We start from the raw sequence: 15210 nt of genomic DNA, 5'->3' as shown, positions 1-15210 counted from the left end.
ATCTCACAGTTTGTGGGTTCGAGCCCTGTGTTAGGCTGTCAGTGCAGAGCCTGCGTGGGATCTCTCTCCCTCTCTCTGCTCCTTCCCTACTCATTTTCTCTCTCTCTCTTTCAAAACATATAAATTAATTAAAAAAAAACTATCAAATTGCAAGTGTCAGTGGTTGTATCTCCTCCCAAACAAGCTTGCTCAGAACCTTAAACTTGAGAAAGGAAAAAGAGAAAGAGTGAGGTACTAATGGAAATAGGAATGTGGAGGAGCAGGACAGGCAGAAGAGAAGGGTGAGAGGAGGGGCTCTTGATCGAATCCTTCTCCTGATCCTCCTGGAAACCACTCCTCCCACCCCTGTCTATCCTGCACTGCAGTTAGTGACCACATTCTGCCACTTCTGCCCTCATACTGCCTCTGCATTCAGTCCCCTGGCTATTTCTGGAGCCTTACTTCTAGTATTTTTTTATGTCTGTTTATTTATTCTGAGAGAAAGAGAGATCGTGAGCATGCACACAAGCAGGGGCAGGGACAGAGAGAGAAGGGGAAGGGGAGAGAGAGAGCATGCACACAAGCAGGGGCAGGGGCAGAGAGAGAAGGGGAAGGGGGGGAGAGAGAGAGAGAGAGAGAGAGAGAGAGAGAGAGAGAATGAATGAATGAATGAATGAATATCTCAAGCAGGCTCTGCACTGTCAGCACAGAGCCCGATGTGGGTCTTGATCTCATGAGTCATGAGATCATGACCTGAGCTGAAATCAAGAGGTGGACACTTAACTGACTGAGCCACCCAGATGCCCGTCTCAATTCTAGTTTTTAGCTGTAACCTGCTAGAAAGCTTTTAATGAGATCTCATCACCTACTGGATAAGTCTGAACCTCCCCACCTGGCAATCCCAGCACCTGTGATCTGGCCCCAGGCCAGTGTTCCAGGTACACATTTCTTTTCCCTGTGGCTACCTACACACCAGTAAGACTGAGGTACTTTACTGTGCTATCTGGTGTACCCTTTCCCTTCCCCAAACGCCAGCAGTCATTGTACAGCTCCCCCTGGAATGCCCTGGAACTCTGTGTGATGGGCTTATTTTCTTTAGTGTAAGCATTTTGAAGGTCTGTGGTCATACCCTTTTTCTTTGTTTTGTTTTGTTTTGTTTGCAACTAGTGCCTTGCATAGAGCAGAAGCTCAGTAAGTAAGTATTAAAGAAAGAATGCCATTCGTGATAATACTTTTCTCTCAGGTTATTTACTTGTTTACATTTCCCTAGAAATAGGGAAACTTGATGTTAAGGGTCATGGTCAGAGCCATCAGTAGAGGTTTAAATGGCAGGTTAGTATCTTATATAACCTGATTTGACACTGGCTAGGATTTACAAAAAGGCATGAAGACTTAAATAAAAATATGTCTGCCTATCAAAACTATAAAATAATTAACTCTTATGATGGCATCATCTCATGTGAATATGCCACCCTTAATTTTTGAAGTGTCACTGTTTAACCACATAAATCTCAGTTCTATAATTATATTTAACTTCTGTAGATTGCAATGAAATGTTACCACAGAAAGGGTCTCTGAAAGATTAAACTTTAGGTGGCATTCAAGTAATCCATATATTATCAGTAAGACCTTTAGGAAAGAGGGGCGAGAAGACTGTTAATAGAAAAATAAGCTGCCACGGGGCCCTGGGTGGCTAAGTTGGTTGAATGTCTGACTGGCTCAGGTCATGATCTCACGGTTTGGTTCGTGAGCTCAACCCCCACGTTGGGCTCGCTGGGTGTTCACGCAGAGCCCGCTTCAGATCCTCTATCCCTGTCTCCCGCTCTGTTCCTCCCGCTGCTTACATTCTCTCAAAAATAAAAATGAGCTGCCTTGTTTTATTTTGTTTTTGATTTGTAGAGACAGGTATGGACTATTTATTAATGTCTCTGTGTTTAAAGAAGTGGTGGTAGTTAAAAAGTTTCAATCAATTATACCTAAGTATCTCGCATTAAAGACAGTAAAACATGCTTGAGTATATGTGAATTCTACTGAGTAGATTTGCTGTCTTAAATAATTTCAAGTAAAATCCCAGAGATGCTTATCCTGGGATCCCTATGTCCAGTGAGTCTCAGATCTAGTAGCTCTCTGACCTCCCTACTCCCTAAGTGTCCAGACAGTTGTAATGAATAGAATTCCTGAATTGGGTGGAAGGTTCAGCTGATCTCTAGCACCCCTTCTAGCTTCACTTTACCTGTCACTGGTTAAGGCCTGAAATGCAAAGGTGGGAAAATGTCCATGCTGTCACTGTAGTAGTCACCCTTGGACTTGGCCCATCCCAAGATGGTTTTCCATGAAGTAAATGACACCTTACAGGAATTACTGTTACAGGGAGACCGTTATGTTTTATAAAGTGCTTTGAATTCCTCAGGCCAAATGTGCTGTATAAATGATATACTTAGTCTAGATTTCATAATGCCTTTGCTGATTCAGTTCTCAAAAACAAATGGAGTGTTTATTGCTCAGTAAACATCTCCTCTTGGAACTAGTTAGCATTTATAAAGAGGGTGATTAAAGAGTGTAGAAACAATAGAAGAAGGAACAAAAGCTTGGCCTCTGCAGTCAAGTGACTAGCAGCTCGGTGTGTCCATTTTTTTCTAGATAAACCGTTGAATTAGGAATTGTCCGTTACAATAATGAACTGAAGTGGTATTTAATCCCCATTTTTGTTTGTGACTCACGGCCAGCATTTAGTCACAGTGTAGACACAGAAAAACATACGCTGGATATGGGCAAATTATTTAGTAGATGGCAGACTCACTATTGAATAAACCTGTTTGAAACTGTGACCTTGTATTTTTAACACATTAAATAATAATAGTCTAACTTTGTGGTTATTAAAATCCTAGACATAGTTCTTGTCCTGAAAGTTTATAAAACAAATTAAAGTAAAATTTATGCCAATATGACTTCATTCAAATAGTATATGACTCAAAGCAGCTATTATTCTTTGACCAGATGTCTTATTTTTTTCCTAGATGTCTCACCGTTTAATAAAGATAAGACAATCCAAATATGGTTTGTCTGCACCCCAGGTGTGGTTTCTTACTTTCTATGTTAAGCAGATTTTCTGTACAGTGCTTTGAACTATTGGCAAAAAAAATAGTCTCCACCACAGAAAATGCTATTCTCATTTTACTGACTTTTGGAAGAGAATAGGGTAATACTAATTTCTTTCTTTATAAAAACTCAACATTTCTTTTTGCTGTTCCCATCATCTCTCAGGATAATAGTTTATTAGGTTTCATGAAATTAAGTTAGCAAGAGGTCTTAGGCCTAGTTACCATGTTAACCAGGGCCTCTACTCCTTGATGCGCTAAGAACGATGACAGACACTTTTGGAGTTTTGGTTTATTTGGAAAACAAAATCACAGTATCAAGTAGCTTCTAAAACATACTTTTTAAATATAATGTTTACTTATTCTTGGCTAATGGATTAGCAACAAAGTCTTCTAAAATCTAATACAAAGTAGGTAAGACTGAGGAAAATATGTTTGAGGGCTTTTTTCTTTTCTTTTTCTTTCTTTCTCTTTCTTCTCTTTCTGTAAGCTATTAGATTATGAATTCTTCATCATAGCTATAAATTGTTTACTTTTTTCCCCTGCATTTTCCATTATTGACTATTAACTGCTTTCCAGAATGCCTTTTTCACATAAATAAAGGGCATATTAAAATGAAAGTTCAGAATCATATCTTTGTTGCTCATATCTTTCTAGTTTTCTCCTATTATTTTTATTTTTCCTTTAAAATTCTAAAATGTGGAAGAATGAAAAAAAATGTGGAGGCATGGTAGGGTGGAAGAATTAAATTATGAGATATGTGAGATAATATAAAATTGAACTCAAGTTACCAAGTAGATGATTTGGTAGCCAGGAGTCATTTAATTTATAAATAACTATCTTAAAAAATTTTCCACATGTATGGAAACTATAGGGTGATTTTAAATATGGGAACTAGGGGTGCCTGGGTGGCTCAGTCAGTTAAGTGTGTGACTCTTGATTTTGGTTCAGGTCATGATCTCATAGTTGTGAGATCGAGCCCCGTGTTGGACTCCACACTGGACGTGGAGCCTGCTTAAGATCATTTCTCCCTCTCTCCCTCCCTCCCTCCCTCCCCTGCTCATGCTCAGGTACTTGCACTCCCACTCTCAAAAAATAAATAAACAGGAAATAAGGAAACTAAACTGGCATACATGAGGCAGTGAACAATAAAAGATAGTATATAATTTTGTTATAAATTGAGTGATAAACGCTTAAGTCACGTGGGGCTAGGGGTGCTCCCGGGAGCTCCAGTGAATCGGGCAGGCCCCCAGCTGACATTAAGAACAAGCAGGATTTGGGAGAGGTAACATGGAAGGGAGAAGCAGTGGTGTGTCTGGTCAACTTAGAGTCGTGAATTGCTGTTGAAAGTAGATGAAACGGGTGGTTACTGTGGGACTAGATAAAGAATCGCCTTGAAAACCAGGCAGGTTTGGACTTGATAGTCAGCTATTGAATTTTTGAAGAAGATGAGGGTCAGTATCAGAAGATGAGGAGAACCCTGGAGTTAGGGAGGTGAGATCCTGCCCAGGCCCAGGTCTGTCCCCTTCATTGCTCAGGTCCCAGGGATTTGGTGTGCTCTCCTTTCCCTGTCACTGTCGTCACCATCCTTCCTGGCTTCCTTCTGTTATAATCCTCCAGACCCATAGTTTCTGTGTCTGCCGCTAGCCCTGAAACAGGAACCCGGGTTCTTCCCATAAGAGGCTTCAAACACACGTTAGTTTGCAGCCTACTCTAATCAGAATCGGGTTTGTCTTTTCTGTTTCACAGAGATGCTCCCCCCCGCCCCCCACTCCAGTGGCCTTAACAGTGTCCTCAGCATCACATCCGTGCTCTCTTTGCATCTTACCTGGATCCGTTTCTTTCTTGACGCTTGTTCTTGTTTGCTGAGGGATAACACTGGCCTCCTTTTCCGCCCACCTCCCCAACCAGTCCCCTCTCCTTTGCTGGTTTTTCTTCTGCTTGACCTCAAGTGTGGCCCTCCCCTGGGCTCAGTCCTGAGATCCTTTTTTGCTAGCTTAATTCTCTATATAGGTAGTATCATCCAGTTCCATCGCCCAAAATCCTGTCTAAACATTGACCACTCCTAAAGATTTATTACCAGCTTTGTTCTTGCCCGTGAACAGTAGGATCATAGATACTGGATTTCCCCATTTGGATGTTTCATGGACATTTCAAAGTAAACATTCTTCAAATGCACCTCCTGCTTCTGCCCAAACCTGTTCCTTTTGGTCCTCCCCTCACAGTAAATGGCACCACCTTTCACCCAGCTATGGAAGCCAAAATCTAGGTATTGACCTTCATTCTTTTCTTTTCTCGCCTTCCCCACCATTTCCTCCCAGCTTGAGCCTCCATCATGTCTCACCAGACAGCCACAGTACCCCTCTCAGTGCTTGTCACCCTGCACGCTTTCTTCGCACAGCAGCCAGGGTGGCCTTTTAAAAACCTGAACCAGATCATGTCACATCTCTGCTCAGCCAAAGGTAGCGATCTGCTTTAGCACTGAGGGAAGGTGGCTGTGCTGGACTTTCTGAGAGGCAGACAGAGGTTTCCTATGGACTACCTTCCCGGTCATTCAGCCTTACACTTGGATATGAGGAACTTAGCCTGGGAGATGTGCCTTCATCACACAATGAAGGTATAAATAAAGTGTGATATGCACTGAAGGGGGAGTATTGATTTAGATGAGAGCCCTCAGGCAAGCATTCACAGAGAAGCAGCATTTGGTAGGCCTTGAGGAATGAGTAGGCTCAGTGCACAGGAGCGATGGTGGAAAGCTTTAGGGCATATGCCCTTTTCAGAGAGTACCACACAGTTTGGGGGCAGGAGCCCAAAACATAGGTGGGAGAGGATAGCAGTGGATACTGGGACTTGAAAAAATAGGTTAGGCCTCTTTTGAAGGACTTTGGATGCTAAGTTAAATTTAGAGTTTGGGCAATGGGAAGCTAGCTGTTCTTAGAACATTGTACCAAATCTTTTTCAGTGCTCAGTTCTAACTCATTAGAATGCATTCTCCTTTCTCTTACTCACCTTTTAGCAGTGTGGAAAGATTCACAGTTGTTAGGGTGATAACTCCTCACTTTAAATCTGATTCCCAGGGGAAGGAAGCCCTCAGGAGGAAGGCCTTAAGTACAGAGTACGATAGAATGCCCCCTCCCTTACCCAGTAGGTGCGCCATACTTCGACTAAGATGGTGGTCAGTGCTTTTGATTATGAAGAATAAGGTAGAGTGTTTCAATTACAAAAGGAGCTCTCATGTGTCTTTTCTTTGAGAAGAGAGGGAGGGAATGTAGATGTTTGCTATTTTAAGTGATTTTTTAAAATTTTCCTACAGGATTAATCACAATGAAAGGTTGGAGTTCCTAGGTGACGCTGTTGTTGAATTTCTGACCAGGTAAGGAGGGTTTTCTGCTGTCCCCTAATAATTACATTTTATAGGTAACATACTTACTCTGTTACCCTCTTTGTAATTATCTAAATAAGGGATTGAAACACAATGTATTTTGTCTCTTCCGTACAGCTTGCAAGCTATCTGTCTGTGGCTCTTGCCCTGATAACTTGTACTCACTGATGCTGTAATGCACAAGATTATAAGATGAAAGGCTAGTGTCTTTGTCCTGTCAAGTTTATGTTCAAGTTGCTACAACCACAAGAGATCCAGCTTGTCTTGGTCTCTATGCTTCAGAGCTTATATTCAATTTGTAGAGAAGGGGATGATATTTTAAAATGTCATTTCATTTTCTAGGATTTGTCTTTAATCCATTTCTCACTCTTTCTGATCTCAAGGGAAGTAATTTTAACGACCAGATTTTGGTATGCATATATGTGTGTGTGTGCATGTGTGTATTTGTATGTATTTTCTCTCCAGAAGTGTGTTTGTGTCCTTAATTCAGGGGTAGGGGTAGGAAAGCCCACGGGGTCTCTCTTTTAAAGGGAGACAACATGTACCTCTCTGGGAACTATCTTGAGCTATTTGTATTCTTTCTGGGTCATTTCTTTTCCCAAAAAGGACATAATGAGACAGAGGGGGCTGTTCTCCAAGCCTGTTCTCACTGGACACAATAGGACTAAACAAGCTAGCTGCCCCAATCAACAGCAGATCCTAAAAACTGGGGTGAGATTTAGGAGCGGCAGTTGCTGTCATGGTGCAACTGTCCATGTGGCCTTCTTCCAAATCTCCATGCTTTCCATCAACCCCTTTGGCTTTCCTTGGGGCCAGTCTTGGTTCTGTTCCTGTCCCTGTTGTATTTGTAAAGGATATGCCACCACTGCTGCCTGCTTGGGGCTTCCAGGCTTGTCTTCAGAGGCTACTCATAACTCAGCCCCAGCAAAGGTATTTTTTTCCAGGCCTGGTATCTGAGTGTCACATAAATTTGCTCTTAGCAGTCCATGACCAACCGCTCAGGTCTTTGTTGTCATCAGATTTGTCAGAGAAGTCTTTTAACACAAGTAGATGTGAAAATAGGAGTGAATGGTGCTGTTTGGGTTTTAGTACATTCAGATATACTGTGCTTCCTATTTAACTTTCATAGACTTTTAATCAAACCCTTCAGTTTGGTTCAGCACAGCTGATATCTGTTGTGCAGATATTGTGTGCCAGGCCTGTTTTTGTAACTTGGAGCTACAGACAGAAGGTTGTGATGCATATTTATTTATGTACCTTTTTTTTTTTTTTTTTTTTGCAGTGTCCATTTGTACTACTTGTTTCCTAGTCTGGAAGAAGGAGGATTAGCAACTTACCGGACCGCCATTGTTCAGAATCAGCACCTTGCCATGTTAGCAAAGGTATGTCAAACATCTGAAGCATTTGTGGTAAAGTCGGAAGTTTTCTTCTTCATTCCATGCATAATTTTGCATTTGAATAAGTAACTCTTTAGGGTATATTAAGAGTTTAATATTTTATAGACTGGGAAGGATTTTTTTTTTGTTTGGGTTTTAAAGATTCAGTTTTATTAGTTCTGTTACCTTTGTGAGTTCACCAGCAACTAATGAACTCCATGGTGAAGTAACTTGATAACAGAAGAGGAAAAATTTGACAGATGTGCGTGAATAGAGTTAAACATTTGGGGAAAAAGAACAAGAACAGAGCAAAGAAATGAAATATTTTGTATCTTCCCTTTGTGTAAAATTTCTGTATGGCATTTGTTTTTACGCTAATAAGCAGCATTATAGCTTTGAATGAAATATGCCTGCCCATTTATACCCACAAGGGATACTTTCTAGATGTTTGAGAATTCCCAGATATCACAAATCCCAGTAATTAAGATTTAGGGTTTAGGTTGTCCAGCCAGCCACATTGACTTCATTGTTTGACTCTTTTCAGTTTAGATTCATGGTGGACATTTTACTTATTTACATTATCTTATCTGATCTTCCTGTCTCTATATGGTGTCTTAGGACAGTAAATTAGAGCAAACCAATTCAGGCTCTGGAATTGGCCACCAGGATTCCAGTCCACGCCCCTCTTACAAACAGTGGGGTGAGGGGGACCTAGGCAGGTTGTTGTCTTTCCACCAAGCCTCTGCTCTCTCATCTGTAAAGTGGAGATGGCATCAGTGCCTGCCACTCAGGGTGGTTGTAAGAAAGGAAATTATTTGAGTGGTTTTGTTTTTTTAAGTTTCTTTAGTTATTCTGAGAGAGAGAGAGAGAGGGAGAGAGAGAGAGAGAGAGAGAGAGAATGCCAAACAGGCTCCACACCATTAGTTGAGAGCCCTTATGCAGGGCTCGAACTCACACCATGAGATCGTGACCTGAGCTGAAGTCAAACACTTAACCAACTGAGCCACCCAGGTGCCCCAATATTATCGTTTGAGTTTGAAGAATTCACTTTGTAAAGTACTTGGCATAATCCTTTTTCGTAGTAATCACAGAAAGAGGTAAATAAATTAGTAGGAGTTTGTTGTTTTTATTGTTGCTACCACTGTTTTCATTATAAATTACGACATTTTAAAGACCTGTGTGTTTATTCAGTAGTAGGGGAAACTGTGGCTTTTAAATCTCCAAACACCAATCATTGATTCACTGGAAAAACTTTTCTGAGTTTCCCTTGATTTTTGCTTTCTTTTTCTTTTTTTTTTTTCTTCATTTTATAGAAAAGACTGGATTAAACCCATCCTGGTTCTTAATTTGATCTTGCCAAGGCATTTAATATATTCAAAATGGTTAATTTTAGCCTCTGGTTTTTATGTTAGCAAGAGTGTATTATTTAATTTTATGTAACACCATCATCATAATGATGGCATTTGAGAATGCAAGTAATGACACATTAATGAAAAACTATAGGCGACATGTATGCCAACTTGGTTTTAGGAGCTTCACAATGAGTGAAATTCTACAACCCTACGTACAACTACTTCAGTGTTTCGTTGCTTTAATTGTCAAAATGTTTCCTGACAGGGCACATAAATGTCCACTGGAAATAAATGTTAATAAGTAGTTATCAACCCCCTCCCAATTTTTTTTTTCAGTTTAAGATATAATGGATTGTTTTTCAAACAGTTGTAGGCAGGATATTTACAAAGTTTGAAAAATTGCCATAGCAGGAAAACAGAAACTGTTATGTGACACCTGGGGTATGTACAAACCTGTGAGTTAATTTGCCCAGTTTCTCCCTTCACTTTTCTGTATGCTCTTCATACATACTCTTCATACATACATACATACTCTTCTGTATGCCCAAGTACTGACACTCCCATAGCATTCAACATTCATCTGCTCCACCAGAAGGCAGTGGTGGCCTTGCCCTCTGTCTAGACCAGTGGTTTGAACCATTTGGGAGGGAAGTACTTGACAGAGGATTGCTGAGAATCTCTGAGAATCTAATGAAAGCTCAGGTCAGCTCTCCACAGACAGATGAACTTTTAACACAAGCACCAGTTGAACACCACTCTCCTTTTTAAAAGTTCCACTAATGCCTACGGGAAAAAGTAAAGATGTAGAGCAGGGATTATGAAAAGTTGGAAAATTCATAGCATTCCAGACTTGTTTGTAATATAAAACATGACTTGCAGTCTATTCTCAAACAGGGCTCCAGAGATTAGCAGACAATTGGATTTTCCCAGTGAAGTTGTGCAACAGGTGAAATTTACATATTCTAGCATAAGCTCTTGCACTTAGGGATCAATTTTTTAAAAGATGTGTTTTCTGCTGTTGCATTTGTGGTAGTCGAAACTCATTTGAATATATTTTGTACTCATGAATTCGTAGCAGTACAGAATACTGATAGCACATATATCTGATTTGTATTGTCTCTTTTTCCAGTGTAAATGGATATGGATATTAAAATACACTGAGACACACGAAATCTGAGTATCCTATTTGAGGACTGATAAGACTTATATTGTCCTAGTTGGTTCATTAACTTGTGACTTGTTCCATAGTACATAGCATGTTCCTGTTTAGTAAGAATTTATTGAACTGAATTATAGGGTAATGGAAACAGATTTATTGCATGCATATGCAATGTTTGTATTTTTCTCCTTTTATGGGAAGAATTGTGATTTCCATTTATTCAGTTTCAGGAGTTTTATTTTAAAAAATCATACTGTGTCTAGTTCTAAAAGGACTTGATTTGTGTCTTATAATACAATAGGGTAAGAAATCAGTAGGACTTAACTCAAAGTAAAGAGAAAATATGCAGGAAAATAAATGAAGCCAGAAGTGAAGTTACTCTACACAGATATATTCATAAGTCCTACACAATTTCCAGATCTTGGCCACAAATTTGGTTCTAAACTTTTCTGAGGCCAAATTAAAAAAAAAGAAGCATAATTCATTACAAACAATAGTCCAGGAGCCCTTAAGGTGAATCCAACCCTGTTGCTCAGATTTCACTGAGCCTTCTGAAAGATGAGTACAGAGACCTCACAGAGTGGACACAAGTACAGAGATAAAGGGGCACAGAAATCCTTAATCCAAACTACAAAAAAAAAAAAAAAAAAAAAAAAAAAAGATTGAGAGATACAAGGCATTTTGAAATCTTCCAAGGCTTCCCATTGGTTCTGCCACATACAAATTTGTTCTGTATAGTACAGACATCAATACCATATAAATTGGGAATCAAAGAGGTTGACTTTGGGTTAGATTTGTGTCTCTAGACATGTTGGGTGACCCCAAAGGCCCATGGTCTTATAGCATAGTCTTTTTCCAGCTTTGGCTAGTGCTTGGTCTGAACTTGGAATTAGACTCAGATCTGATCAGTTCTGAACCATCAGAGTTGAAACATCAGAGTTCATAGAAGCCTAGGTGGGGAAAGGTTGAGATTAGTCAGATCTGAACCATATGTAAGGACTCCTAATGAATGGCAAGCTAAACTCTCTTTATTGACATAAGACCAATTAATTTGTATCCATAACCCCTTACCCCCAGGAGATGTTGAGTTGTTGCAGTTATGACTTCGTCAGATTCTTTCTTTCTTATTGTCATTTTGAATTTTGTAGAAACTTGAACTGGATCGTTTTATGCTTTATGCTCATGGACCTGACCTTTGTAGGGAATCAGACCTTCGACATGCAATGGCTAATTGTTTTGAAGCATTAATAGGTAATTTCTCTTTTTATAATCTAATTTCTTGTATGCTTAAAATGTTTGGAGACCATATAAAATTCAGTGTGGAAACTTGGGACAAAGTTAGTTGTTTCCGAAGCATGTGAGGTCCCTAGTAGAACACTAACTTCACGTATTGTGGTTATTGTAGCTCTTCCAGAGCAGCAGTCTTGCTTTCTTTTCTTGCATTCCCCATGCCTGAACTGGTGTCTGATGTCATGTACGTGCATGGTTAGTATATACTGAATTGAACTGAAGTAAGTTAATATGTAGATGGATTACTTTCCAGATTTGATTCAGGACCACATGCATAAATAAACAGTAAGTAGGTTGCTTCTGAGGCCCTAACACTGTTTTTAATCACATTTTAAACTATTTACAAGATTTTCTGACTTCAACATCTTGAAAACACTGCATTTTTTAAATCCCAGGGCTTGAGTCTATGTAACTATTACTTACTCACTTGAAGCAAGACTGATGCAGACACTTTACTTCCTCGGTTTCTTTTTTACTATAACCAGAATATAGTTAGCTATTGGCACAGGAAAGTTAGGAAGAGTTAATGAGCTCGTGATTGCAAGTATGCTTTACAGTGAAATATAACAGTAGATTGACAATTCCTTGATTTTTTTTTTTTTTTTTTTTTAGGTAAATGATTGAGTACATTTTATGTTTCAAAGGCCTTTGTGCTTCCTTATCAATTTTTCCTTCTTCCTTTGAAAATGAGTATAAAAGCATCGCATTATAGTTTTGTACTGATGATGGTAACAAGAGAATGTTTAATAATTAGTATCCACAGTCTTTTCACAGCTATGTCTGTTTTGCACAAATATGTCTATTTTCAGAGAATGTGTCACATGGAATTACTGTGCTCTGTACACATAATAATTTTGACAGTGTTACAGTTGGCTCCCAGGCCAGGCAGACATGATTCAATTCCTTTTTGCTTTATTTATCAGCACTGTGTCTTCACCAAGTTACTGAGTCTCTTTGAGCCTCAGTTTCCCCATCTGTGACATGGAGATAGGATCACTTATCTCACAGAATTGTGAGAATCTTAATATGCAATCCTGGCAGCCACCCCTTCAGAGTTCCATTTCCTTAAACCTTCCCCAAATCACCTACTATAAGCCCAAGTCCTATAAATCTTTTGTAACACTCTTTACTGAGGTGTCCTATGAAGGTGAAGATAAGAATGCAAAAATGCTTTGCACTTTGCCTAGGGCCTGAGTAGTCCCCAAACCACTACTGCTACTTTTACTATCCTCCTCATTGTTATTATTTTACTATCCTCCTCATTATTATTATTATAACTATGGACAAATAATAAATGTATTTATTCATCAAAAGTCCTGGTGACTAAGTGTCTTAATGTTTTACTTAAAAAATGCCTTTCTGAAGACAGATATAAAAATATGATTTCAAAAATATAGGACTATCTTACTCCAGAGTTATTTGATACCCAATTAAAATGTTAATTTGATTTGATACCCAGTTTAAATGTTAGTTATTTCAAATTAAAGAAAAAGGTTGTCCTGATTTTTTAAAATTTATTTATTTTTTATGAGAGAGACAGAGAGAGAGAGAGAGAGAGAGACAGAGAGAGACAGAGAGAGACAGACAAGCAGGCTCTGCGCTGTCAGTGTAGATCCCGACCTGGGGCTCAGTCCCATGAACCGTGAGATCATGACCTGAGCTGGGGTTAAAAGTTGGAAGCTCATCACCAAACTCCACACCCAAAACCAAATAATCCAGTGAAGAAATGGGCAGAAAACATGAATAGACACTTCTGTAAAGAAGACATCCAGATGGCCAACAGGCACATGAAAAGAGGCTCAACATCGCTCTTCATCAGGGAAATACAAATCAAAACCACACTCAGATATCACCTCATGCCAGTCAGACTGGCCAAAATGAACAAATCAGGAGACTATAGATGCTGGAGAGGATGTGGAGAAACAGGAACCCTCTTGCACTATTGGTGGGAATGCAAACTGGTGCAGCCACTCTGGAAAACAGTGTGGAGGTTCCTCAAAAAATTAAAAATAGACCTACCTTCTGACCCAGCAATAGCACTGCTGGGAATTTACCCAAGGGATACAGGAGTGCTGATGCATAGGGGCACTTGTACCCCAGTGTTTATAGCAGCACTCTCAACAATAGCCAAATTATGGAAACAGCCTAAGTGTCCATCAACTGACGAATGGATAAAGAAATTGTGGTTTATATACACAATGGAATACTACGTGGCAGTGAGAAAGAATGAAATATGGCCTTTTGTAGGAACGTGGATGGAACTGGAGAGTCTTATACTAAGTGAAATAAGTCATACCGAGAAAGACAGATACCATATGTTTTCACTCTTATGTGGATCCTGAGAAGCTTAACAGAAACCCATGGGGGAGGGGAAGGAAAAAAAAAAAAAAAAGAGGTTAGAGTGGGAGAGAGCCAAAGCATAAGAGACCCTTAAAAACTGAGAACAAACTGAGGGTTGATGGGGGGTGGAAGGGAGGGGAGGGTAGGTGATGGGTATTGAAGAGGGCATCCTTTGGGATGAGAACTGGGTGTTGTATGGAAACCAATTTGACAATAAATTTCATATATTAAAAAATAAAAAGATAGAATTCTCCCCCTCCCCCCCCAAAAAAGTTGGAAGCTCAGCCAACTGAGCCATCCAGGTGCCCCTGAGATTGTCCTGATTTTTATTTGCAGAAGCCTTCATTGATCTGAGCTCAAGTTTTATCAGGTCTTTTTATGGTCTAAAACATAAACTATAAATATAAAATAAAACCTAACATGCTCGTAAAGTCGGTATTTGTGCATAGTTCCCTTAGTAAGTTCATACCCATACCTCGCATGATAGTTCATAGTAGGCCTCTTTTTACTTAAAATATTGGATTTAGGTTTTAGTAACTTGAATTTCACATTTCAGTCTAATTTATAGTACAAATCCTGGCTAAGAGAGGGAAGATGCTACCTTTAAAATAGTTGCTCTGGTCTTGTCAGTTTTTTTTCTTTAATGTGAGTGAGTTTTGGCTTGCCTTTTTGCTTTATTTATAGAGACATATAATTTTCTTTGAATATTAATGCAGCCTTCCTTTTGGCATTCTCTTCCTTTTATCTAGGAGCTGTTTACTTGGAGGGAAGCCTGGAGGAAGCCAAACAGTTATTTGGACGCTTACTCTTTAATGATCCGGTATTTATCTTGAATCATTTGATTTTTCTCAAGTATCATTATAGAAGATTTTATATCAATTAGTGTTTGTGTTTAAAGAGAGTGTAGGAGAAACAAAGTTCCCGAATATGCCATGGATGGTAGGTTTCAGTACAACAAAAATAACTTACTCAACCCTGTTGCAAATGGGAAAGTCCTGTGGGCATTTGCACTAGGAATTTGCCTTCTACCTGAGACCCCATTTCTCCCATGGCCACTTAACAAATTCAATAATAATACTTTGCTTTATTTTCAAGTATCTTGAAGTTGATTATGATTTTCTGTTTTATAATGGTTGGGTACCTATACCATGCAAGCTTACTTGAAGCTATAGCCTTTTGGCTTTTCTGTTTAGGATTTATTTTTATATAAACTATGTAGACTAGATAAATGTAT

The 15210-nt window shown here is 39.3% G+C and overlaps 1 protein-coding gene across 7 annotated transcripts in view; it reads left to right on the top strand.

The window, feature by feature from the left end:
* Positions 1-15210, top strand: part of DROSHA (drosha ribonuclease III) — a 125727-nt gene that overhangs the window by 81354 nt on the left and 29163 nt on the right. For all 7 annotated transcript variants that reach the window (XM_058716500.1, XM_058716509.1, XM_058716491.1 and 4 more), the window contains 4 exons: positions 6391-6450; positions 7742-7841; positions 11495-11597; positions 14726-14796. In XM_058716500.1, coding sequence (XP_058572483.1) covers positions 6391-6450; positions 7742-7841; positions 11495-11597; positions 14726-14796 — 334 coding nt within the window. The remainder of the gene's footprint in view (positions 1-6390; positions 6451-7741; positions 7842-11494; positions 11598-14725; positions 14797-15210) is intronic.

This window comes from Neofelis nebulosa, chromosome 1 (assembly GCF_028018385.1).
Source record: "Neofelis nebulosa isolate mNeoNeb1 chromosome 1, mNeoNeb1.pri, whole genome shotgun sequence".
Taxonomy (NCBI): Eukaryota; Metazoa; Chordata; class Mammalia; order Carnivora; family Felidae; genus Neofelis; species Neofelis nebulosa.
This window is presented reverse-complemented; position numbering and strand designations above follow the sequence as displayed.